Genomic DNA, 26,007 nt, shown 5'->3' on the forward strand with positions numbered 1-26,007 from the left:
TCTTTAATTCTCACTAACGACACAGGCTATTTAACAGGCAGCAGTTTCTTTTCCAGGAAGAGGGACAAAAAGTTAAAAATGACTCAGTGCCTCTCGGTCCCCAGTGAGTTGGTTGTGACCTGTCAACCCAGCTTTGGGGAAGTGCCTGCTCCCCCTGGGCCCACTGAGCTGCCCCGCAGCCTCCAAGGGGTGCCGTACCCCCACACGAATCCAGTCTCTTGGTTCCTATCTTTGCTTCAGATCCCTCAAGGACTGCCCATGCCCCAGGGCCCCATCTGCCCCACCAGCCTTGGCTGCTGGACTCCAGGACACCATCCTGGGTCTCAACCATCCCCTGTTCCTATGACCGCCCCACTACTCTACATTTTGTCCTTCAAGTGTGGGCTTCTGTGGCTCGCCACACAGCAGGGGTCTCCCCGTCCTCCACCTTGGGTAACTGCATCGTCCTGCACGGTGCCTAGGGAACCCGTGTGGAGGCAGGAAGAATACAGAACAACAGGTGCTCAGAGGGGCTGCCTTTCCCACTGCAGGGGCCCTAGAGAGCTTTCTCCCAGCTGGTTATTCACAGGCGCTGAAGCTGTGGAATCTCGATCTCACCAATTTAAAGGGCATCACCACTAATTACAAAAGCAATCATTTCTTCAGTAGCAAAAGGAGAAAAGACTTTGTGTTCCCCACCTCCAACTGTTTTCCTCCACCTTCAGATGTTTCTCATCTCTGGGCAAGGGTAGAATGCAACTCACAGAATATTATTTTTCAATGTCTTTTCCCACTCTGAAGATTGCTTTCCCAGAACCGATGAAGGCTAGAATGGTTTAGCTTCCCTGGACTGAGGATTCAGAGGCCTGGGGGGAAGGGGGGAGGGGGAGGTGAGATAACTCAGCAATATTGAACCTAACAGAGACATTAAAAGGTTCTATTCTAAACAGAAAGGAAGCAGGATGCTATAGAAACAGGAAAACCATAGTTGGAAATGCAATAACGAGTTGCAAGAGAATAAACATAAAGATGTAAAAATGAAAAAGGACATCAGAATAAAAAAAGTTGGGAATGGGAGAGGGGAGCAAGAAAATGTAGATTTTTTTCTTTCTTTTTTTTCTTCGTTATTCTTAGGATGTGTTGGAGCCTACGTGATTATCAGTCTAAAGGAAATAGATATAGTAATGGGCTGATATATTTGAAGAATAAGGTAACCACAAATCAAAAGCATACAATAGAGTCGCAAAAAAACCAAAAAGAAACAAACTCAAAATGGCTTAAAGACTTAAATATTACACGCGACACTATAAACTTCTCACAAGAAAACATAGGCAAAACATTATTTGACATACATCTCAGCAATGTTTTCGTAGGGCAATCTAAGCAACCCAAGCAACAGAAATAAAAGCCAAAATAAATAAATGAGACCTAATTAAACTTATAAACTTTTGCACAGCAATAGAAACCATAAGTAAAACTAAAAGACAACTTATGGAATGGGAGAAAATATTTGCAAAAGATGAGACTGACCATGGCTTAATTTCTAGACTATATAAATAGTCCATACAACTTAATAAGAAAAAAATAAACAACCAAATCCAAAAATGGGCAGAACAACTAAACAAGCAATTCTCCAATGAAGACACACAGATGGCCAATAGGCATATAAAAAATGCTTAATATCGTTCAATTATCAGAGAAATGCAGCTCAAAACTACAATGTTATCATCTCACACCAGTCAGAATGGCCATCATTCAAAAGTCCACAAACCATAAATGCCGGAGAGGCTGTGGAGAAAAGGAAACCCTCCTACATTGTTGGTGGGAATGTAGTTTGGTGCAGCCACTGTGGAAAACAGTATGGAGATTCCTCAAAAGACAAAAAAAAAAAAAAAAAAAAAAAAGGCTTATCACCTAATCCAGCAATCCCAGTCCTGGGCATATATCCAGAGGGAACCTTCATTCCAAAAGATACCTGCACCCCAATTTCCACAGGAGCACTGTTTACAATGGCCAAGACATAGAAGCAACCTAAACATTCACTGACAGATGACTGGATAAAGATGTGGTATTTAGATATAACAGAATATTACTCAGTCATAACAAAGAAGGAAATAAGGCCATTTACAGCAACATGGATGGAACTGGAGATTATCTCACTAAGTGAAATAAGTTAGACAAAGACAAGTATCATATGATATCATTTATATGTGGAATTTTTAAAAAAATGATACAAATGGACTTATCTATAAAACAAAAAACAGACTCACAGACTTATAAAACAAACAGGAGTTTGGGATTAACAGATACAAATTACTATATGTAAAACAGACAAACGACAAGGATTCACTGTAGAACACAGGGAAGAATATTCAGTATCTTGCAACCTATAATGGAAAAGAACCTGAAAAAGAATAGACTATGTATATGTACAACTGAATCACTATGCTGCATACCTGAAACTAACAAAACAGCTGTATAACTGAAACTAACAAAACATTGTAAATCAAACACATTTCAATTTAAAAAAAAATTGATAAGCTCTAAATACCTTTATTCAAAGAAAATCTTGAACTCTTCCCTCTTACAAAATTTAAATGGGTAGCTTGAGTAGGACCAAATTATACTGGATGGGCAGTTACATATCTTCTCCAGCACGTGGCCCATGCTCCACACACATCGTGTTTTCCTACAGGTAAGAACAGCCCTGACTGCACAGAGAGCGACTCTTTCTGGGACAAGGGCTTCTGTGGCAGTGGCCTCCTTGTCACCGCTGCATCTCACCAGGAGGCCAGGGTTTTCAGAGGGGAGGGGACATAGAGCTCATACACTTCAAATTGACTTCCCGAAAAAACTATGGAAAAACCAAATTCACCTGCAGTGTAGGAAACATGAGCAGGGCCCCTAAGCAGACCGACAAGCCCAAAGTAAGATGGCCCGATGTTCAGATCGGAACCAGAACAAAGACCACCTGGCCCCAGTTAAATGACCACCACCTCACCTGCAATGAACTGCTCGTACTCAATGTCAGGGATGTTTCTGTTGAGACTTGGGAGGTCAAAGGAGTCGGACCAGGGATCGGGGCTCTGCCAGTGGTAGAGGTGGCCCCAAGGGAATAGCACCAGTACCGGCTCCTCCATCTTCAGCAGGGTCTTCAGGAGGAAGGCAATGTGGATGCAGACGTTCCTACGGAGGTTGAAGCCCTCTGGAGGGTTGAAGTCACACAGAAGGTACCTGGCTGGGAGCAAAGGAGAGCGGGTCTTCAGGGCCAGGCCTCTGCACAGGAATCCCGGCTTAGATAGAACAGACACAACGGGAATCCCTGCACAGCCCATGGCCTAGACTCCAGACACATTCAGCAGCTTCTGGTTTGTAAAGTGGAGGCACTGCCCACCCATCTCCATGTGGCCAATTACTTCAAGTCCGGGAGCAGTTGCGGAAGACATCTTGGCATCCGTCTAACACCACTAAGCACCCGACTAGCATCTGAGCACCCGTTCTCCAGGGGCTCTCAAACTTCTTGTTCTACAGAACCCTATACACTCTTAACAATTACTGAGAACTCCAAAAGGCTGCTATTTATGTGAGTTTAATCTATCAATATTTCCTGTGTTAGAAGTTAAATAAGAAGTTAGAAAAAGTGTATGAATTCACTTAAAAATATTAACAATCTACTGTATGTTACCATTAATACTCTTAAACAAAATATAATTCTATTTTTCAAAAGAAAAATCATTAGTGAGAAGAATAGCAGTGATTTTAATTTCTGCAAATCTCTTTTGGACTGGTGAGAGCTGAATTCTCCTATCTGCCTCTGCATTCCCTGTTTTGTGATATCGCAGGCCAGGTTTTCCCTGGAAAACCCCGCAGGAACTCGGGAGAGCAAGAGTGTGCAAAAGGCAGGTGACATCCCGGCGTTTCTATGAAAATGGTCTTGCACCTCAGGGGCCTTGGATACACTTTGATAACTGTTGCCCTATCCAAGGCGAGACTCTTCTACACAAGAGCCAGGCAAGGGTCCTGGATTCTGTAATGAGTTACCGCCACCACACCCCTCCCTTCTCTGTGTGTTCCTCACAAGCTCCATTACTGCAGATGAGGATGTAATCCTCAACTGGGGCCTCTAATCCCAGAAGACTGCTAACTTCAAGAGGGAGGGTCCCATCTACCATCCCTACACCCCGCATAGTTTATTTTGAGTCAAGCCCTAGATAACTGCTTATCGGCACTGACCCTTGTGTCTTTTTCCTGAGGTTGACTGAAGGAACCAACATCTGGATGGAACTGAAATTTCCCTGCAGATAAACAAGGCTGATAAGCCACCCCATTCCAACATCTGATTCTGGGGCTCTTCAAAACCCGGGTAAGGCCCCGCTTCATCTAAGATGGGTCCTCCGCCTGCCCTTTCCGGGGGTTTCTGGGAGGCCGCGGCCACCAAGGGCGACCCAGACTCGCGGCCCCAGCCCCAGGGCCTGAGGGGGAGGAAAGCTTGAGGCTGTGCCCAAGCCCTGCCCCGCCCCGCCCCAACACGCTCCCCGGCACCACAGCCCTCCCCGGCCACCGCCCCAACCCCGATCCCACCCCGGTTCATGTCCGCCGGCCCCGCCGACGGCGCGGACGTACGTTTACCATCTGTGGGACGCCGCCCCAGACAGGATGTCGGCCGCCGACTGACCAGGCCAGAACTAGTCGCCCGGCCGAGCAAGCCGCCATCCCCAGCAGCAAGCACCGCCATGGTCCCGGGCAGCTGCACACTTCCGGAGCCCGCTACCCGCCCCAGAAGCGCACGCCGGCCCGCGCAGAGCGTGGCGCCTGTAACCATGGCAACTCCGCGGGGCCCTCCCCTAGCGCTTGCGTCGTGCGTCCTCCCGAGTCTAGTTGTGCGAGGGCAGAACTTGCGGAGCCAATGCGAGCCAGGGCGCAGCCAGGACGGGGGTGGGGGGAGGCTTATGGGACAGCTGGGCGGGGCCGGGGAGGGCAGGGCCGCGCGGAAGTCCTGACCTGCAGGTGGCGCCGGCCGGAGGCTGGGGCGTTGCTGCCACCAGTGGGCGGGGCAGCGGGGCAGCGGGGCGGGGGCACCCTCACCTGTCCGTGTGTGGGGATCAGCCTGGGCTCCGTGGCCTCCGCTTGCACCGGACGTGGACCCAGGCTACCGGTGGGCAAGATAGAGGACTGAGCCCAGGCACGCACAGCTGGCCAGGTAGGGCACCTGAAGTGCAGATCCGCCAGGCCCGCTGCCGGCCTTGAATACGCGCTGCTAGGCAGTTTCCAAGAAGACGGGATCTGTCATAAGAGGGGAGGTAGGGCTTGGGTGCCAGATGTCTGGTTGGGTGTAGTCTCACAGGAGAGCCACGGTGAGAGGGCGCAGAGCGGCCCCTGTGTTGGCGGGGCTAAGAGTTTGGGGTATAGGGTCGGGGTGGTGTGTGCCTTTCTCTGTGGTCTCCTCACTCCAGAGCAAGGGGCTCTGCTTCCCCCCTCCCCTCACTGCACTCCCTGCCTTCCCCAGCACCACCTGGGGTGTGGTCATGTCGAGGCAGGGAAGGCCCAGGGAAGGGGCTCATTCAGGGGCAGGGGCCACTCTGCAGGGATGCTGGACCTGACAGCAATGCAGTGCTTCGGAACTCCCCTGGGCTGGGTTTCTAACCAGTGGGATGGAAGGGCCTTTCCTTCCTGGGGTGCATTTGGGGGAACTAGATACGTCATGAATGTCAGCCCTGAAAATGGAGGCTGTGCTACATCCATTCTTGGAAAGAAAAATCAGGCCCTTCCAGCCCAGGTGACTCAGAAAGTCAGTCAGCAATGTTCGGGGTCCCCAGTTTAGGCTTTCAATTAGAGCTGAGCGGCTCAGGAGGCCAGATCCCTGTCCGTGGCTCCAGGAGTAGGCTTTCTGCTGGGGGACAGGATCCTCACAAACACCTGTGTCTTTGTGGGTCACTCCCCTCTGACAAGCTGGGAGGCAGGGTGCAGTTGTGGGAAATCGTGTTTCCATGAGGAGAGGGCCACCAAGTGGTGGGGGCACAGGAGACAGTGAGAAAGAGTCCCGCAGCCTTTCTGGAATCAAAAAACTGGCAAATGTGAAAAAGTGCATAATTTGTTTTATTGAACAGGCTGCTTATGTACGTTTGGAGGGCCAGGTTCAAGGACTCTGCATCCCTCCAGGACAATAGCCTCAAGAGAAGAACAGACAGAGCAGGAAGAGATGTGGGGTTTCTCCCAGGAATGAGGCAGAACAGGGATTTCTGCAGATTTGCAAGGAGACCCCGACCGCTGAGCACCGGGTTACAACCCCACGTGACCCTTGTCGTGTTTGGCTTGGGCTCTGGGTCTGGCCTGATCATGTATTCTTCCAGCTGAGTTCCAGAAATTCAGAGGGTAGACTTAGAGAGGCTGCGTTTGGAACCCGGTGTGGAGACGGAGGGTCCTTTATCCTGAGTCCCCTCAGCCTAATCACTGTAGCTGAGTTCCAACACCACCCAGGCCCCCAGGGTGGCCGTGGAGGGAGAGCAAGCCTGGCAGGTGACCCAGGGGTCCCACTGCTGTGCCCCTCCCTTATCTTTGTTCCCTTTCACCCCGGAAGGTGTGATTGTCTCATGTCATGGTGACAAGCCATCTCTCTTCTCTGTCAGGTGGGATCCCCACCCCCGCTCAGCCTTCTTTCTGCATGGATGCTGAAGGACCAGGCTCACTTGAAGTTCTGAGTTTGAGCAGTAAGGTGGAAACAAAGAAACCAATGGAAACAAAGAAACAAGTCATTGTGGCAAAGCTCCCCACCACAGAGAAGCTGCCCTGAGTGGAAGGGAGGGTGTGGGCATGCCCATTTGTTTCGTGTCTCCCAGTGCTCTTCGCTTTCTTATTGCAGACCTGCATGGTTACAACAAAATGATCTGCAAAACTGAAAATATTTACTCTCTGGCTTTTACAGAAAAGGCTGACCAGCCTCTGGTTCCCGTACCGGTCAACTGATTGGAGTACCTTTCCAGTTTGGAAACATCTGGGCAGGCCCAGGTTTGCAAAATTCTTTAAGAGTAGTTATGGAGTTTTGCTTCTAAACATTTTTATGGCTGTATACTTCTGAGCTGAGGTTGTGCTGTGTAATTCTGAGCCGGGATTTTCTCAAACTGTTTCTTATTTCTTATACCGGACACCCCTAAATTCCAAGGGGAATGGGATGGTAAGGAAGCCATGGAGTTTAGGAAAAAGATACAGATTTCATTTCCATTTAAGCATCGATGTATCTCCATCCTAGGCAGTATCGGTTCTGTGGTATTGATAGGGGAACTAAATAGCAACCAAATTTATAGAAAATAGTGGGTCATTGGGTACACAAGTTCTTCTTTTCAACATTTTTGTAGTGTTTGCAGTTTAAGATGACCGTTCCTGAGAAACAGGCAGCCTCTTAGAATGAAATAGCATTTTCCCTGAACCATACTCAATTTTTATTTCGTAGACAGCAGGAAGGGCAATCACACATCCAACACTTGGGGACCTCAAAGATAAAACGTAACTTTCTGGGAGCACACTCCCCCCGTCTCCCTCTGCTCTTTTCACTGTCCCATTGTCCCTGAAGGCTCTTTTGTATCTTCTGCTCATGACTCCAGTAACTCTTCCTTCTCTTCCCTCAGCTGGTAAGTTTACTTTTCTACTTTGACCAAGCAAACTGAAGCCAACAGAAGAGAACTTTCACCAGCAACTCCCAGCACATCCGCTCGCCTTCTGATGTCTGTGACCTCACTCTCGCTGCCCCACCTCTTATTACAGGTGACACCGAAAGCCAGATCATCCAAAAGTCACCAGGGGGCCCATCCATACAATCTTCTCCGGGCTGTCACTCCCACATCCATCCTCTCTGTCACTACCTCATCTATTTTGTTCTCCTGCTAGTTGGCTCCTATCAGTATATAAAAGTCCATCCTCTTAAAAGAAACAAACAGCACTCCTTGACTCTAATTGGCCCCCACCAATTGCCACCCCATGTCTTTGCAGCAAATCTTTAATGAGTCGTTTAAACTCACTGTCTGCATATTCTCTTGAGCCATTCCCTTTTGCACCCACTCTGGCTTTTCCCCTGATCCCTCGCTCTATGGAAACTGCTCTGTCAAGGCCATCAGTGACCCCACGTTGCTAAATATAGTGGTCAGTTTTTAGTCTTCATCATGCGTGGCCCTTTGGCAGCATTTGACCCAGCTCTTCCATTTCTCCTCCCCCGTGTTCCTGCTTCACTTGGCCTCCAGCCCATCGCTCTGCTTTCGATCCACTGGCTGGTCTTTTGCCAACGTCTCCTCTTTTTTCCAAATATTTACTGCGAATGTGCCTCGGAGTTGGGTCCTGGGTCTCTCCTCTCTCTCACTGCTATACTTTTGGTGGAAGCAACCAGACTTGGAAATTGACATGCCATCAATTTCTCGATTTGTCCAAAACTCCCTGATTGGCCTTTTCCATTTGGAACTCTCTCCCTGATACTCATATTCTTTTTCTTTCGTTCATCTTGCTTTCACATTCATACATATGTTCTACTGTGTAAATTACTTTTCCAAATTTTGAATCAGTCCATACATATCATGTGAAATGCTCAGATCTCTATTATTTCCACTAAGATGCTTATTCTACCTTAGAACCTTTCTGCATTTCTGTATTTATGTCAATAAAGTGAATAGTATTTCTACAAGCCTCATAGTTAAACAGTGTGTTTGTTTGGGGCTACTATGTAACATGAAATAATGATACATCAACATAGTCCTTTTTCATTTAATTTTATGTAACACCAAGATGAGGTTTTTGCACTGAAGACGGTTTCATTGAAATTTTACCTACGTTATGGACAGTCAGTTTATGTGAAAGCCCTCATTTCTCCCCTTTTCTGATATATTTTCCATTTGGCTATTATAACATATAACTTGGCATGAAATAAAATTCCAAATCCATTCACATAATAAAATTAATACATTTAAATTATATTTTTTAATGTTAAAAAGAAAGAAAAAAAACCCGACTCCTCTACCTATTAGGCATTTCTGTGGCAATATCTCATAGACTCCTTAACCATGACATTGAAGAACTGAGCTGATTCCAGCCCCTTTCCACCTGCTCAGCCCCATCTTGTCCCATCCCCTGTGGATGGAGAGGACATCCATCCCATTTACCAGGTCCAGATATTGGAACCATGTTCTCTCTCTCTCATTCTCTTACACACACACAGACAGCAAATCCAGCTTGTTAGAAAATTCTGGCTACTCTGAATTCATTAACCACCTACTCCCTGTTCCCCACCCTCCTAGGAGCCACCTTCAACCCCTTGTTGGACACCAATTAGCCTACTTCTTCCATCTTTGCTTTTCTACAATCTCATCCACACAGAGTCAGAGGGAGCCTATAAAAGCATACATTGAGGGGGTGGGTGTAGCTCAGTGATACAGTGCATGCTTAGCATGCATGAGATCCTGGGTTCAAACTACAGCATCTTCACTAAAATAAATAAATTAACCTCCTCCCAAGAAAACCCAAAACAAAAGCATAAATTGGACATCACCCATCCCATCAAAACTCACTAAAAGGGTCACCATTCCATTAGGAGCCAAAGTCGTCCCAAAGTCTTCGAGGACCCGGCCTGCTCTGCCTCTCCGCCCACACTCTCCCCATCACTCTGGGGGCCTCTGGCTCCGGCTCTTCCTTCTTCCTCCGGATCTATTCTGCTTCAAGTTCATTACTCCTTGAGATCTGCCAGGATTGCCTTATTCCCTCCTGCCTGCCTCCCACCCCACCACAATCACCTGAGTTTGCTCATATCACTCTTATTTTTCCCCAAGCTCTTGCTACCCCCATCATGTTGCCTGTTTTCTCTGCTAAAACTCTGAGCCCCCAGTGATGGGGAGTCGTGTCTATTTTGTTGACTAATAAAGCCCAAGAGCCTTGGGAATGGGTATAGTTACTAGATTCCCATAAGTAGTAGGAGCTTATACAGATTTGCTGAATGAATGAAGAGGTCCTGGTCCAATTCGATGGAGCACTTCTGTGTCCTGCTTAAAGATTAACTCTCCTTTCCTCCTGAGAGAGGGTGACAACTTCCTTGGTGATCAAAGGCAAGATCTATTTTCTTTATGCTGTTAACCTTATGCGGGGAGATTGGGGGATCTTCATTTATATTTTAAAATTTGATTCACTCTGCAGTTTGTCTCCTGTCTATGTATCCTTTTGAGAAACCGTTTATGAGTGATCATTCTTCCATCAGATTGAACAGGATCCAGGGGGAATTACCAAGCCTGTCCCATCGGCCATCCTGTGTGTCATGTCCTGTGACCCAGGGGATGCTCAGCACGTAAGTGAACCAACAGGAGTGAGTGAAGAGATGGGAACATCTCATTATTGTGGTGGCTGCACTCTGTCCGATGCCTTGAGATTTGGGGAAGGGTTTACAACTGCGGAGGCGAGATGTCAGGTCCTCTGTGCTCTTCCTGAGTGCCCTGGCCTTACCCATTCCCCCAGCCCCCTCTGGGCAGCCAAGCCCAGGAGCTGGGCCACCGGCGATTGTGCTGATCAATAATCCACCTCACCCAAAGTCCGGGGGTAAGAGCGGCCAGCACAACTGGTTGTAGACACTGAAGTCAGGTCCTTGGAGGAATTCCTCACTGAACAAAGTTTTGGACCTTTTATTTTTCTCTATAGCCTCCAGCTGAAGAAACAGATTGCCTTAGGTACATGAAAGGTGAGGACACCTACTATCCCCATGGAGCCCAGGTGGGGCTGGGAGTCTGCTGTTTGTACAGCCGGTGGGCTCGTGTTGCTTTGGGCATCCCTGTGCCTGAATTCCTGCAGTACACTCGGTGGTAAGGACGGGGGTGCCTGGCAGGGAGGGAAGCGGGTCGGGGGACTACACAGCTGGGGGGACGTTAACCTGGGGTGAGCGGGAGCCGGCTGATGCATGGAATCTCGGTGCAGGGAACTCTCCAAACTCAAGAGAGGTTCCCACTCCCGCAGGGTCCCTTTGATCAGGGTGCTAGGCTGTCAGCACTGCAGGGTCCCTGTGAGGATCACGGTGCCTTCAGGCAGTGGGAAGTGAGGGGTCCAGTGGCAATTAAATTAACTGTGCACCCTAAGCCAACCCCCGTCTCTTTCAGCCTGTTTCCTAATCTGCAAAACTGGAATGATGTTAACCATCCCGCAGGTTTGTTGGTGGGCTGGGACACACTAGACTGCCAGGAGCTGGAATTCCTCTGTGCCCTGATTGTAATCCTTCCTTCACACTATTTACTCTCACAAGTTCAGTCTCTCTGTCTCTCTGTCATTCACTTGTAACTTTCTCTCCTGCTCTGGTTTCATTTGATTCCCACCCTCCTCCCAATCCCCAGATGAGTGAAATTAATTTCTGTGTGTCAGTTCCAAATTCCCGGGAAAGATGCTCTGTCCCCTCTGGATTGGTTGTCCAACCCATCAGTTGCAGTCAGAGGAGTGAGTCCCTCTGTGACCAGAGGAGGGGCTCTGCCCAGCCCCCCAGCCACCACTGTGGGAGCACATAGCTCTCCGAGGAGGAGGTACTGGCTGTGACTTGGTGTCACTAAGTATGAATTTATCTCTCCTCTTGCCCCAGCTTCATCCTCCTAAACAAAGATGAAAATTAAACACTCCCGAGATTTGTGTCATGGAACACTCAGGGTGGGGGCTAAGAGGGCTGGATTCCCTGCTGAGTGTAAGGGGCTACAGTGACTCCCCAACGAGAGCCTGTAAAGGAAACAGCACCGGCCCCACCGGACACGTAGGGTGCTGAGTCTGCGTGACATTGAGCCAGGCTTCTGACCACAGCTCAGGGGTCTGGTCTGACCGGTTAGTCTTTGAAACCAACCAGCTTTGGATTCCTCAATCCCTCCCTGAGGTTTTACCTGAACCACGAGCTTCTGTATCTCTGAAGACAGATGATGAGGACCCTTCACGTAAGGCATTTGCACAGCCCTGTGCGGGAATTTGTGCTGCACGGTCTGCCCGGCGAGCTGACCAAAGTTCGTATTTTACTGATCTTAGAAATAGTCTGGTTTCCTGATGCACTGTTTCACTGAACAAGCAACAGAAGCCACCTCTGGCTGATAAAAGCAAAAAAGGGACTTAATGAAAAGATACTGGGAGGGTGCATGGAGTGGCCCAGACCAGAGCCGACCCGGGGGCCGTAGGAGATATTGGGGAGCCCCAGGCACCAGGCTGCGCAGGGTGCTACCGGGCCCCCTGCTGCCCCAGCAGGGACCCCCCTCCTCCTGACACTCCACCTCACTGCAGGTTCATGTCCCGGCAGGGCCAGGTCACACTGAAGCCACCAGCACACACCTCAATGGGGGAGTTGGCCCCTTCTCAGCTGAGGGCGTGCCTGGTGTGGGGAGAGGCCCAGTTAGAGGAAGGCGGTTCCCCTACTGTTCCAAGTTAATGCGCAAGTCAGTGTCCATCACTCAGGAGAGCCGGGCTTGTCGGACCTCATTGTGGTGACTAGGCCGTCTGAGTTCACGTATTACTTTTTAGGTTGGAAGGCCCAAGAGGGAGAAAAAGTGGAGGTTCTAGTACTTATTTTATATTTCCCATGTACCAGGTGCGGTAAGCAAGCCACTTCAGACAAGGCCCATAACAACCACATTAATAGGCCACGGAGAAAGTCATGCAGTCAGGCCTCTGCAGCCCCGAAACCCGTGTCCTCATCAGTTCCGTAGTTACCAGTGGAAGTTGTAGGGATTTATGGGACTGTGTGCTCCTGTGGGGGCTGGGATGTGTGTGTTTAAATCCACATCTTCAGAAACTCGGCCAGAACCACAGCCACTGATTGTCTGCATGGAGGCAGAGGAGGGGAGGCTTCCAGCCTCTGGTCCAGCTCGTGTGGAGCTCAGAAGTTGCTCCTTCTGTCCTGAAAACAACACCAGAGCTGAGGGAGCTGCAAACCCACTGCTCTTCTTAGATCCACAAGAAAACTGAGGGGGAAAGCTGCTCCCAACACAGAGAGGCAGCCGGGCAGGCTTGGAGAGTCACAGCTCCCAGGGCAGAACCCGCTTTTGTAAGAACCCCGGGGGCAGGCAGATTTAACAGGTCCCTGAGGCCAGCTGGAGGCTCAGCGTGGGGAAGTCCGAGTGTGACAACTCCAGGGGGCCAGTCAGAGGGGCCCCCTGCTCTTTTTCATGCATTTTACCTCCAGGACCGTATCCTGTTCTCAGAGTGAAGATCATAGGAAAACTCCTCATGGTTCCTGCCAGGAGAGGAAAAAATAGCTCTATTGAAATACAACCAGAACATTCTCTTCCATTGTGGGGGGTTGTGTTTTTTTTTTTTTTTTTTAATGAGAAATTATTTTACCAGAGCCTAACCTACCTGGGGGAAGGGAAATACCTTCTGTGTCACCCAAATTGGGGTGGGGGAAAGAGACACACTTGTGGAGGTCACAGCTCAGGGCACAGGCTCAATGAGAACTAATCACAGGACTACAAATGCCCTGCTCTGTCCCGCTCCCCCAACACCTTACCTCCATGTCAGTAGGGCCCCTGTGTAATAACAGGAATAAAATTAAAAGAAGTAAATGTCTCAGGAGTGTCTAGGGAAAACCCAAAGACAGCGGGGAGATGAAAACAAGGACACACGGTTGGCTTTAGCCTCTCGCACGAATAGCTGTAGCAAACTACACACAGCCCAGCCCCAGTAGATAAACAGAAAACCTCACAGAAGAAACTATTTATTTTGGTTCTCTTACCCAGTGCATTCCATGGTGCATCCTCGCCTAGAATTGAGTGGAAGCAAGTCCATCTCAGAAGGGACATACCTGAAGAGAAATGGCTTTCCAGACTCTGAAGGGCAGAGAAAGCACCAGCCTGGGTTAGAGAAAGGTGAGGGGTGGGGTAGGGGGTGGGCAGCCTTCTTCCCCAAATAAGGAACCTTCCTGAGGCCAGCACAGTGGGAGGGAGGGCCATAGGGTGGAAGCAGCCAGACTTCTTCCTGAGAAGTGATAGGATGCCTCCAAGGGACAATTCAGGTGCCCAAACTCTGTCCTGATGGTAGGAGCCAGTCGGTCTGCCTCAGAGCCCAGGACTGAGGTGGGCGCACAGCAGGCCGGTCTTACTTGGCAGGATCAATTTCACTTCTCCGAAACCCCGTGTAAAACATGAAGCGTGGACGACCTGGTGAGCACAGCTCTGCCCTCAAGACCGGTTTCAACTCCTCTCTTCCCAGAGAACAGCATCTCTGAGCCCGTCCTGGGTGACTTCACAGAGATCACCCTAGTGGCCCAGGCTAGTGACCGGGAACATGTACCTTCCTGCAGCCAACCCCAGACGTCCACTGATGCATCATATACTGGCAAAGATGTGAGTTCCTGTGCATTGGTCTAACAGCAGAGACTCTGCCACAGGCCCAAGAGGTGGTGTGTGGGACAAGCAGGGGTGCAGGAGTGTACGCAGTGCAAAGGTGTAAGTGGTGGCAGGGGTGCAGGGGCTGTGGAGGGTGCAGGCAGTTCAGGGGATGCGGGGGTGCAGGCAGTGCGGAAGGGCAGAGAGTGGCAGGGGTGCAGAGGTACAGGGAGTGTAGGGGTGCAGGAAGGTGCTCAGGCACGTGGCCAGGGTCAGAAGGCAAGTGCACATCCTCGCAGTCAGCCTGACCCCGGGAGATTAGTGCAATGGTCTGGGGTGGCGGAGGGGGCGGCGGCGGCGGCGGCGGCGGCGGCGGCGGCGGTGGGTGGGAGGCTGCCCGGGCAAGCCGGTCGATTTCTTCTCTTCCCTGCAGCCTGGCCTGGGGGGGCGTTGGCCGCCGGAGATTCGCCAGATGTTGGACTCCAGGTAAGCTTGCTCCTGGGTGGTGGGGCGGTTAGGTCAGGGGGCGGTGGCAGCGGCAAGGGGGCGGAGCGGGGCTGCCCCTGGCGAACTGATGGAATAGCTGCCTTCTCCCGGCTGCCGGGCCTGGGAGCGGCCTCTGCTGCCCCAGGTCGCTGCACACACCTGTCCCACTCAGCAAGCTGAGTGGGGAGTGGGGGCGGTGTCGTTAAGGTGCAGGGCCCACGGGGATAGGGGGGCTGCCGCACGGAAGCCGGTCAATTCGCTCCGCTCTCCCCCGCGGCGGAGCCAGGGGCGGCTTCTGCTGCCGTAGAGGCGGGACGCCGGTCTCCAGGTGAGCTTGGTCCTGGGAGGCGGCGGCGGCGGCGGCGGCTGGGGGTTGGGGTCCGTTTCAGGGAGCTGCTCCATTTCTTCTCTCCCCCGCGGCCTGGCCTGGGGGCGACCTCTGCCGCCAGAGATTTGCCTGAGTTCCGACTCCAGGTGAGCTTGCTCCTGGGAGATGGGTGCGGTGCAGTCAGGGGGCTGGGAAGGTGGTGGCTGCGGGGATAGGGAGGCTGCCCCGGGGGAGCTGGAGGATTAGCTCCCATGTCTGTGCCGCGTGGCCTGCAGGCGGCCTCTGCTGCGCCAGGTCCCGGGACAACCCTTTCCCACTTTGCCTGCTGGGGGCGGGAGGCAGGGTAGTCAGGGTGCACGGGTGGCGGGGGTCGGGGGCCTGCAGCGGGGGAGCGGGCACATTTGCTCTCATCTTCCCCGCGGCTTATCCTGGGGGCGGTGTCTCTTGCCCTGGGTTAAGAGACACGTGTATCCTAGTCAGCCTGGCCCCAGGAGGCGGGCGTGTTACGTTGCGGGTGGTGGCAGCAGCGGCAGGTTTTCCCATGGAGCCGGTCCATTTGCTCCCATTTCTCCCCATGGTTTGCCCTGGGGGCGGTCCCTGTTGTCCCTAGTTCGCCGGACGTCCATCTCCAGGTCAGCCTGCTCCCTAGAGGCGGCCACCGTGAGGTCAGGGGGCAGGAGCGGTGGCTGCTGTGGGGGTAGGGGGCTGCCTTGGGGAGCTGGTGGATTGGCTCCCGTCTCCCCGATGGCCTGGTGTGGGAGTGGCCTCTCCTGCCTCAGATCACCAGACACACCTGTCCCATTTAGCCTGCTGGGGGAGGGGCGCCCTGGGAAGTGCCTTTAAAGTGTGGGGGAGGCGACGGCAGGGGTAGAGGACCTGCAGCGCGGAGCCTGTCAATTTGCTCTCCTCTTCCCCACGGCCAAACCTGGGGGTGTACTCTGCTGCCCAAGAAGCCGGATGCCCGTCTCCAGGTCAGCTTGCTCCTGGCAGGCGGGCGCGATGCTGTCGAGGGGCAGAGGCAGCTGCGACGGCCGGCTGCCCCGCCTAATGGGGCCACTTCTTCTCCTCTCCCCTGACCTGGCCTGGGGACGGCCTCTCCCGCCCAAGATTAGCCTGAAACCCCACACCCGGTCAGGTTGCTCCTGGGAGGTGGGCGCGGTGACATCAGGGGTTGGAGAGGAGGGGGGGTCTGCCCCTGGCGGGCTGGAGGATAAGCTCCCATCTCTCTGGAGGCCTGACGTGGGGGTGGCCTCTGCTGCCCCTCATTCCCGGGTCACCCTTCTCCAGGACATATTGCCCCGGGGGTGCTGTAGGCTGCGGGGGCGGCGGGTTGTTGGCGGGGGTATGGAGCTTGCCGCTTGGGAGCTGGTGGTTTAGATCCCATTTCCCCCGCAGCTTGGCCTGGGGGCAGCCTCTGTTGCCCCAGGTCGCAAAGCACTGTTTCCCTGACAGCTTAACCACCGGAAGTGGGCAGGATGTGCTGAGGGGGCGGAGGCAGCCGCCAAGGCAGCGACGGAGGGGGCTGTCCCTGGCCAGCCGGTCAGTTTGTTCCCATCTCAACATTTGCTGTCCCAGTTTCGCAGGACGCCCTTCTCCAGTTTATCCTTCTGGGAGGTAGGCTCAGTGCATGCAGCCCAAGGTCTGGGCTCTCCCCTGGGGAGGGGCAGAACTCTCTTCTTCTTCTTTGTCTTTATTCTTCAGCAAAGTGGTTACTGGCCCCAATTCTTAATTCTGAGAAAGTGTAGCCTGTGTTACGGAGGAGCTGCTGGACAGTGAGGTTTCTGGGTGGGTTTTCACATCACCTGATGCCCCAGGCAGGCAGGAAATCTATTACTTAGAGTTTCTTAGTCTGGAGTTGGGGGATGGCCCCGCCATCCTCACCATGCTTTTTAAAAATGTGTTACTCCCCTCTTTTTCCTAGGTGACATTTTAGGTTATTGGGTCCCAGATTGCTGGCACACTCATCCCTGTTCTCAAACATCTTTTAAACTTGGGTGAAGTGATAAGTTGGGGAAGAAGATGATTTACTGAAAGGTAAGAATACTTAAATTTGCATTAAAGCTACATTCTGTCAATCTTTCTCAAATGATTTTTCTCTGATTCTAAATCCATGACCTAGTGAATGTTGTACTCCTGTGTAAATCATTGATCTTCACATCACACTTGTTGAGTGGTCAACGAAATTTGTTATTTAGATTATTCCTGAAAGGAAAAGCTCAGGCTTTTGAGAATTCCTTGTCTGATGTCACCCAGGCAGTCACAGTAGAAGACAGAGCTGATATAAAAATCCCTCACCTGCCTGAACTGCAAAACTTCTGGGATTACTGATCCCTGAAATGCAGGTGACTCTTGATGATAATCTGGGGGATGGTTTACATGATCAGATTCTTCCAGTCCTGTAAATGGGTTCCGTGGCCCCAGCCCCGGGAGAGCTGGTCATAAGGGCCATATCGTGAGGGGTGGGATGGGAAGGCAAGGTCTAAGAGCTGGCATCACTGAGATTCCACACTCGCTATACACAGACCCCAGAGCCTAATTGTTGTCAGGTTCTGTTCTGGATTTGAGAGTGTGTTCGGACATGATTCTTGCCCTTCAGGGGTCACTGCCTGGGTGGAAGTAACCTTTACATAAATCTGGGGAGGATGACAATTAAGTAGATGGGCTGTTATGATTCTCAGTGTGCCCAGGCTCGCTCTTCCAGGCACTCGTGGGACTAACGAGAGTCATGTTATTCACTCATACACTGATTTATTACCCTTGAATTGATCATTTGTCCCACAGTAAGTGAAACAAGCGATGAGGAACCTGAGTTTTGTCCCCTTTCCTAGCACTGATTGTATCTGTCAGTCAGGCGCCCTGCGTATGCATTGTGAAATGGTGGTATTTCTTGCCCAATGGGACTGCACTGTCAGTTCTGAGAATCAGGGGAGACACGTGGGTAGGACAGCACACTGACACATATGGCACCCCCCCCACCCCATGAGACAGCATTGTCGATGCTCAGGTGACCCGAAGTAGACCGCGGTGCTAAACCTGAGCATGTTTAGTGATCTTGGTGGCTATGAAAATACAGACTGCCGGTCCCTACTTCTGGAGACTCTGAGGGTGTGCACCCCAGAATTCTGCATTTTAAGAAGCACTTTAACTAATTCTGATGAAGATGATCTGAGTGTCCCACTGAGAAACACTGGTGTGCGATGCACCAGTATTGAGGATTCTCAGGGAGCGATGTCTTTTCAGGATGGTCCAAGGGCCCTCACGAGACTTTTGCCTTGGGTGTAATTGTATGTGTTCGAAAGTGATGTCTCTCACTTCCAGTGCTTGTCAGCATGCTCTGTGCAGGGATTTGCTCTCAGCAGATATCAAAAACTATAAGTCTTCAGGTCACCGAGCTAGAGTGTGAGCGATCTTTTATTTTGGTTTTCTTTATTGCAATGCGGAGTCTCCCGAGAAGAGATTCAGACTGAACAGCTTTGTGTCGGACTTTGGAAGACCGCTGGTGCCCAAGGGGTTCTCTGGCAGCACAATGACGAATCTAGGTCCCTCTTTCACTGCTACGTCAATGAAGTGGACCGCTTGGACAAGGCCAAAGCTGGTATCCCAACCATAGCCCTTGACAGTGATGTTCGGCTCCAGGAAGCCATCAGATGCAGCAGGTGGCCAGAGGAGGAGCCGAACGGGCTCTTGAAATGTGACACCCCCAGCTTCATCAACACGGACCAGAACTCTTCCTTTGGGGAAGATGATCTCCTGATTTTGGAACCACCTATTGTTCTAGAAAATAAGCCAGTTGCCCAGACCTCACACAAAGACTTGAATTGGAAATGTGCTTTGTCAAGTGTTTCTCTGAAGATGTGAAGTCTGTCTTTGTATGGCAGGAAGTCCCCTTTCACAAAATTGTATGTGTTTGTGTCTGAGAGAGAGAAATGGAGACAGACAGAAAGACGGAGACAGAAGAGAGCCCCCTCAGAAGAGAGCTAGTTAAGGTGAGTTTTTGTGCCTTAGTAAACATTTGGGGTTTTGGGGGGAACAAAGTATTTACACTGTCTCATTCTCCTCGTTGGAAACCTTGGCCCCGTCCCCAGTGTCAGCGGCCTTGAACGGGGGTTGCCATGGTGCTTTTCATCTGGCGCTGCCACTTCCACGCTCTGCCTTTAGCACGTTGCTTTGCCTCCCAGGGCTGCCACCCTTTAAACTGTAAGGTGAGGAGTCTGGAGCAGATGATCCATCCCAGCTCTGCTGTTTTGCAAATTTCTGATTTCGTATTCGGATGAGGCTGGGATACACCCAGAGCAGTATAAACCAGGCCCTACCTCCTGTCTCTTGCTGGGGCATCCCTCAGGTCTGTGCCTTCTACTCAAGCCTTTACTGAGCCCAGCTTTTGTCAGGAGCCCAAGTGCCTACCGGGATGGCAGGAGACCTGTCTCTCGTGGTCACGGTGGCCGACATTTCTACTGGTTGTGCTGAAACAGCTCTTCTGAGATCCTCCGGCCACCCTTGCTCCAACCTGAGGACAGACCTACCGTTCCTTTCCTAGGAGGAGGATCAATCCATGCTGCATTTTATGACAATCCTGTCCCCAGGAATGCACGGAAGGTTATCAGCTGAGTGAGGGGAAGTGCCTCTGTGTCTCTGTGTCCCTGTATCTCTGTCTGCTCACAGTGCCCTGCCACCGGCTACTGAACAAGAAAAGTGCTATACACCATGCTGTGTCTTTTGCAGATGTGTAGGTGATGGTCTTGTGGCTCATGTGTGGGCTTTGTGCTGGGATGGTGAAGGGCTTATAAATACCTCATCAACATGTATTCGAGGTGACCTGGTGCCACACAGACTTGATTCATGAAGGCATCAAGCCTGCACACTGGTTTGGAAACAACTTGGTTTTGATCAGTCACACTGCATGCATGACTCACTGCTGATCTCTGGGTGGTTTTTTCATTTTAGATTTATTCACCCAGTGTCTTGCTTAAGCTGAAAAATACATTTATTTCACTAGAATATTCTCAGATTCTTTGTTTTCACACATCCAGTTGTTTAATTCCTTTAAAAATCATTTTGTGTTTATAATGCCTCCTAATATCTATCATCTCTAGGTTCCCAGTGGCCTGAGCCATGCACCAGATTTGATGTAGGAACTGTTCCACCAAAAGAAATCCCTTTGCCATAATATCTTTTGAGGAAAATATTATTCTTTCAGGCTCTAACAGTAAATCGTAGAACAAAGCATGGAACATTTATTGTAGTTAATACATGTTCATGCAAAAAGAAATGATATTTTCATTAAACAATGTTGATTTTAATAACTTTTACTAATGTGAATATTATTACTCATAATTTAAGTAACCAAATAAAACCACAGTTATTTATTATGAAGTTTGAAAACTATTTACACTGTCTCTCAATTAGAGGTAGCTTTATTAGAAGACTGAAGGGTATTTAAAAGATGGAAAAATACCCATGATGACACCATCATTTTTATTAACTAAATATCAAGAACTGTGCAGGGTTAAGATTTAACCCTCTGCAAGCTGTCAAGTTAGCATGAGGTAGTTTGTGGATGCTGCCAGAAGACAGGAGACTCCCCCAGGTTCAGAGACAAAGAACTTCTTGCCAGCACAGCAGGCAGCTTGGGGTTCATGTTCATGTTGGTTCCTGAGTTTCTTTCCTGTTGCTGTTGTAACAAAGGACCACAGACTCAGTGGCTTAAAGCAATACACATTCATCATCTCACTGTTCTATTGTGCAGAAGTGCAAAGTCATTGTCAGTGGGCTAAAACCTACGTGTGGCCAAGGCTACGTTCCACACCGAGGCTCTAGGGAGGGATTCGTCTTCCTACCTTTCCCAGCTTGCAGAGGTCTTCACACTCCTTGGCCCAGGGCCCTGTGTCACTGTGACCTCTGCTGCCACTTTACATCTCTGTCTCTGACTATATAGATATAAAGGAAGAGTCTTCTACATCTGGTATGGACCCTTTTTCCTAAATGGACATTGTATCTCTATTTATGCGCAGATTAAAACCCCTTCCCTGCAGGGTGTGGTGGCATCAGCTCACAAGATTACCACTCTGGGCTTTAAGTGTCCTCTTTGTATTGTCACCTGGGAACTTCTCTTTCCATAGTTAGCTCTGTGTTACATTTGTTGTTGTATTTTACCTGGCATTACTGAAAGTTTTACTTAAAAGGGATCCTAATTAGCTCTGTTTACCTGTTTCCAGAGCTGAAAGCTTCAGTTCTCGAGTATCTGTTTGATTTCTCTTAAAAATACATTCCAGTATATTTCTCTGGTGAAAGTCTTTACCCTGTTGTCTATTCTCCCATAATTTCCTTATTTTCTTGAATATATTAAAAGTATTTTATAGCCTTTATTGGTAACTCTGATGCCTACATCACCTGGGGGTTTGCATCCTTTGTCTAATGTTTCTTATTCTCATATTATCCGTTATATAGTCTTGACATGTTGCATGTCTTGAAATTCTTTATTACATGGCAGACATTGCAAATGAAAAATCCATATGATATTTTCCGTGAGAGGTTTTCTACCTTCCTGTTAGGCAAACAGGGTGAGGGACTGATCATGTCGCTCCAATCAGGCGCTGAGGTGGATCAGGACTGAAGTGCCTTTTTTCTTAAAACAGCTTTGAGGTATACTTGGCAAAGTAATTTTCACACGTATAAAGTGTACAGCTAATACGTTTTGACATAAGTATATCCCCAAGAAACCATGACCACATTCAAGAGAGTGAACATACCCATCACCCACAAAGCTTCTCTCCTGCCATTTGTTGTCCCTCCCTCCCTCCCCATCTCTTCCCCTGGAAACCATTGATCTGCTTTCCATCACAACATATTGGTCTGCATTTTCAACATCGTTGTATGAATGGATTCATGCAGTATCTACTCTATGTTGTCTGACTTCTTTCATTCAGTGTAATTATTTTGAGAGTCATCTGTGTTGCTGTATTAATAGCTTATTTGTCTTATAGCAGAGTATTGTTTTGTGCTGAGATTTACTGAATAGTTTGTTGTGAGCAGTGTTTGGATAGACCATCATTTGTTTCTCCATTTACTTCTTGATGGATGCATGGGTTATTTACAACTTGAGCTATTATAAATAAAATTGCAGTGAATATTTGGTTACAAGTCTTTATATGGACATATGCTTTTCTTTTCTAAAGCACCAGATGAGGAATATCTGGGTTATATGGTAGATAGGTATTTACCTTTTTTAAAGAAACTGGAAAAGACTGTTCCAAAATGGTTGTACTATTGTAAATTCCTTGTGGTGTGTATCAGCTCTGCTTGCTCTACTTCCTTACCAGCACTTTGTAAGGTCGGTCTTTCTAATCGTATTCATTCTTGTATGTATGTGTACTAGTATCTCACTGTGGTTTTTAAAAGCATTTCTCTAATGACTAATGGCATCTTTAATCAGCATCTTTTCATATGCTTATTATCCATCTGGATATCTTTACTGAAGTGTGTTTTCTGGTCTCATTCATTCATTCAGGTGTTTGCATTATTATTGAGTTTTGAGACCTCTTTATTCTGGATCAGATACAAAGAGAGACCTTTATCAGATATATGATCTGCAAATAGCTTCTGTCTATGGCTTGTCTTTTCATTTGCTTAGCAGTGTTTAGAACAGCTTTGAAGAGTCTTCATTTTGATAAAGTTCACTCTATCAGTTCCTTTTTAAAATAGATTATACTTTTGGTGTCATAGCAAAGAAATATTTGCCAAACCCAAGGTTATAAAGCTTAAGCCTATGCTTTTTCTCCTAGCTGTTTTGTAGTTTTAGATTTCCTATTAAGATCTATGATCCATTGTGAGTTAATTTTTGTATATTTTGTGAGGTGTGGATCAAAGTTCATTTTTTTTTTTTTTTGCATATCACTCTCTAATTCTTCCAGCACCACTTGTTGAAATGATCCTTTCTCCACTGCATCCTTTTTGAGAATCAATTGTCTATATAAATGTTGGTTTAGTTCTGAACATTCTATTCTGCTCCATTATTCTATTTTCCTGTTTTACACCAACACCATATTTTCTGATTACTGTAGTTAAAAAAAAAAAAAAAGCTGAAAATCAGATAGTGCAAGTCTTCCAACTTTGTTTTTCTTGTTCAAAATTGTTTTGGATATTTGGGATCCTTTGAATTTTTATATGAATTTTAGAATCAGTTTTAAAATTCCTTACATCCTGTTCTGCCAAAATTCCACCCATGTCTTTGGCCATCTCCAAAGCCACATTTTCTGAAGAAGTCTCTCTAGATCCCAGGTGAAAGGAATTTCTGTTTCATCTGTGCTCCAATCACATTTGATAATATTTGATTACATTTATTCATATTTGGCTGGATGTACTTGTGTGATCTTTCCTGCCATATAGTAAATCTCTCAAGATTTGGAATCTTGACTTGCTTCCCTCTGTCTGCTGAGAAAACTAGTTCTATGCTTTGCAGGACAGCGCCCTGCAGTAAGAGCTATCTGCAAGACACATCTAGCTCATTGCTTGCATATCGTCAAGGAATCCTGCAGATTTAGAATTGTTTATTGATTGTTGTCTCCAAGACGGCTCAGCCTTTTTTATTTCTATTGCTACTGCTGCAGTTTCAAAGGACAATGGGCTAATTATTTTCCAAATATCAAAATATACTGTAATTGAGTTGTGACGCAAATTATGTGCTGCTGTTTCTTAACAACCTGCTTAGTGTTCACAGGTACCTTCACTCATGGAACTTTTGGGAGAATGTCATATCCTCAGAGATAGCAATGCTGTCTTTGGCGACCTGAGCGGTAGTATCTGAACTCACTCCTGCTGTTTTTCCAGTGCCCCCTGTAGCCCTCCTCCAGCCCTCCATGGGGGGCCTGCAGTTCTGCCCTCGAAAATCCTGTTGCTTCTCAGGAAGAATTCCCTATGAAGCATATTCATGTCCTTCTTGTGGGGACATTCAGTCCAGAGACCTGACAGCAGGGGAAAATGTTTAGACTGCTTTTGGTAGAACGTAAATTCTTCCATACTTGTTAGAAGCAAATCCAATGAGGAAACTGTGTTGGCATCTAACAAATCAGCATAAATGTCTGATGAGGAAGATAAGCTTCCCCATCCCACTCAGGCGTCATGTTGATGAGACACTCACCTTGGCTAACATTTTCTCCTGTGAGCAACGTGAAGTTCAAGAAGTTATGAATGGCTTTTGGTTTTTCTTCCTTAGTCTTTCCACATTCACTGTGTCTGGTGAGATTATATGAATCCTGCTTATTTTCAGCCCAGCACTAAGCTTTTTAAAAGGATCACGTGTTTAAAAGGCTAGTGGACAATTTGTTAGAAGATCAAAATCCTTAGAGTTTGGTCCTAGAGTTGAATCTTGGTTACTGGTGAATGAGAATTCCCGTTAAAATTTTAAATTCAGTTATATAAAGTTTTAAAAATAGTTATATATTAGTCAATTTCATTAAACACTATAGCAGTTATTTACATTTAAGCCTGTCTCTGGGGCAATTTTGCAAAGATTCCCTCCCTTTATTGATTCCCTCTTTTTCAGAATCCTTGAGAGGTCCCTGTCATCATTGTCAGTATCATCATCATCATCACCATCATCATGGAACTGATTCCTCTGGGAGATTCTAGGAAAATAAAGAGCCGGACGTGGTTATGTGAAGGTCAGTGTGTGCATATACAGTAAGAAGAGTTGTCAGACATTAGATTCAAGATACCCTTTCCATTTAGAGAAGAATGTGGTCATGAAATCCTGCTGTGCTGAATGAAGGAAGTGATGGGAACAGGGTAGTCAATGGAAAGGAGGAGGAAGTGAGTGAAGCGAGGAGCATAAAGCCTTGGATAGGTGATCAGCTCATTGGTGAAAATGAGGGGAGTTTGATGGCAGAATCATGTCCCTCCCCGGCCACAGGGTAGCCACCTTTGACATGTTACTGTAAATGGCAAAATGCATGACAGATATTTTAGGACAAAAATCTTAGAGGATTTCTGTCTTCTAAATTGTCTATCAGTTAGCATTTTAAACCCATGATACATTATTAAAGATTAGTGCAGGGGAACAAATAAAAAGGATTCATATAATCCACCAGACATACTGAATGCAGAAAGGCTAAGGAAGAAAAACAAAAAGTCATTCATAAGTGCCTTGAACCATAAATTGCTCATGAGAGGAAATGTTACACAGGTGAGTGTCGCAGCCACATCCATAATGCCTGAATGGGATGGGACAAGGGGATCCTGAGATGAGACAATAGGGTGAGTAGCCTGGATTGTCCAGGTGGGCCGAATGTATTCACAGGGGTCCTTAAAATGGAGGACATTTCCCAGCTGAGTTTAAATTCAGAGGGAGGTGTAGCCATAGAGCAATATTCAGAAAGGCTGCTGACCTTGAAAATGGAGGAAGTCGTGGGGCACAAGCTAAGGAAGGTGGGTTACCTCTGGAAACTGGAAAAAAAAAAAACAACAAGGAAACATTCTCTTCTAGACCCTCTAGAAGGAAGGAAACCTGCTGCTACCTTGAATTTAGCACAGTGAGAACTGTGTTGGATCTCTGACCTCCACCGCCATAAGCTGATAAATCTGTGCTGGTTTAAGCTCTTAAGCTTATGGAAATTTCTTACATTGGTAAAAGGAAAATAACATAGTGAGCCGTAGTGTAACGGATTAAAGGTATAGGATGGTGTGTGGAGAGGATTCTGACATTTAAACCTAAAAAACAACCAGGTGAAATGGGAAGGTGTTTTAAGGAAGACTTACCTGGCAGGGCTGTTAAGCAGACTGGAGCGAGGGGAGCATTGGAGTTAGAGGAATCAATTAAATCTCTACAAGAAAAATAAGGAATAAAATGTAACAGGGCTTCAGTGATAGTGGATGTAGGAATGGAAATGGGCAGAGAGACATAAATATTACTTTGAAATTAGC

The 26,007-nt window shown here is 48.3% G+C and overlaps 2 protein-coding genes across 17 annotated transcripts; one reads left to right on the forward strand and one right to left on the reverse strand.

Moving 5' to 3' along the window:
* Positions 1-13: 13 nt before the first annotated feature.
* LOC141577149 (GDP-fucose protein O-fucosyltransferase 2-like) lies at positions 14-4,923 on the reverse strand. Of its 3 annotated transcripts, XM_074361269.1 has the most exons (3): positions 4,603-4,923; positions 2,981-3,217; positions 14-845 (listed from the first exon to the last, which is right to left on the reverse strand). In XM_074361269.1, the coding sequence occupies exons 1-3, from the start codon at positions 4,799-4,801 to the stop codon at positions 838-840; spliced, it is 444 nt and encodes a 147-aa protein (XP_074217370.1). In that variant the 5' UTR covers positions 4,802-4,923; the 3' UTR covers positions 14-837. The 3 variants fall into 3 exon arrangements, with proteins under 3 accessions (XP_074217370.1, XP_074217369.1, XP_074217368.1); XM_074361268.1 differs by lacking the exon at positions 14-845 and having other exon boundaries at positions 2,591-3,217; positions 4,609-4,923; XM_074361267.1 differs by lacking the exon at positions 14-845 and having other exon boundaries at positions 2,599-3,217.
* Positions 4,924-4,958: 35 nt separating this feature from the next.
* Positions 4,959-24,727, forward strand: LOC141577148 (uncharacterized). 14 transcript variants are annotated; one of them, XM_074361257.1, is made up of 11 exons: positions 4,959-5,179; positions 6,606-6,691; positions 6,902-6,984; positions 7,602-7,737; positions 10,205-10,291; positions 10,639-10,799; positions 11,091-11,137; positions 13,689-13,817; positions 14,161-14,294; positions 14,710-14,762; positions 16,543-16,723. In XM_074361257.1, the coding sequence occupies exons 4-11, from the start codon at positions 7,696-7,698 to the stop codon at positions 16,706-16,708; spliced, it is 819 nt and encodes a 272-aa protein (XP_074217358.1). In that variant the 5' UTR covers positions 4,959-5,179; positions 6,606-6,691; positions 6,902-6,984; positions 7,602-7,695; the 3' UTR covers positions 16,709-16,723. The 14 variants fall into 14 exon arrangements, with proteins under 14 accessions (XP_074217358.1, XP_074217357.1, XP_074217356.1 ...); XM_074361256.1 differs by having other exon boundaries at positions 6,606-6,686; XM_074361255.1 differs by having other exon boundaries at positions 5,174-5,279; positions 6,606-6,686.
* Positions 24,728-26,007: the final 1,280 nt, after the last annotated feature.

The sequence above is a fragment of the Camelus bactrianus genome, chromosome 3 (genome assembly GCF_048773025.1).
Source record: "Camelus bactrianus isolate YW-2024 breed Bactrian camel chromosome 3, ASM4877302v1, whole genome shotgun sequence".
Lineage (NCBI taxonomy): Eukaryota > Metazoa > Chordata > Mammalia > Artiodactyla > Camelidae > Camelus > Camelus bactrianus.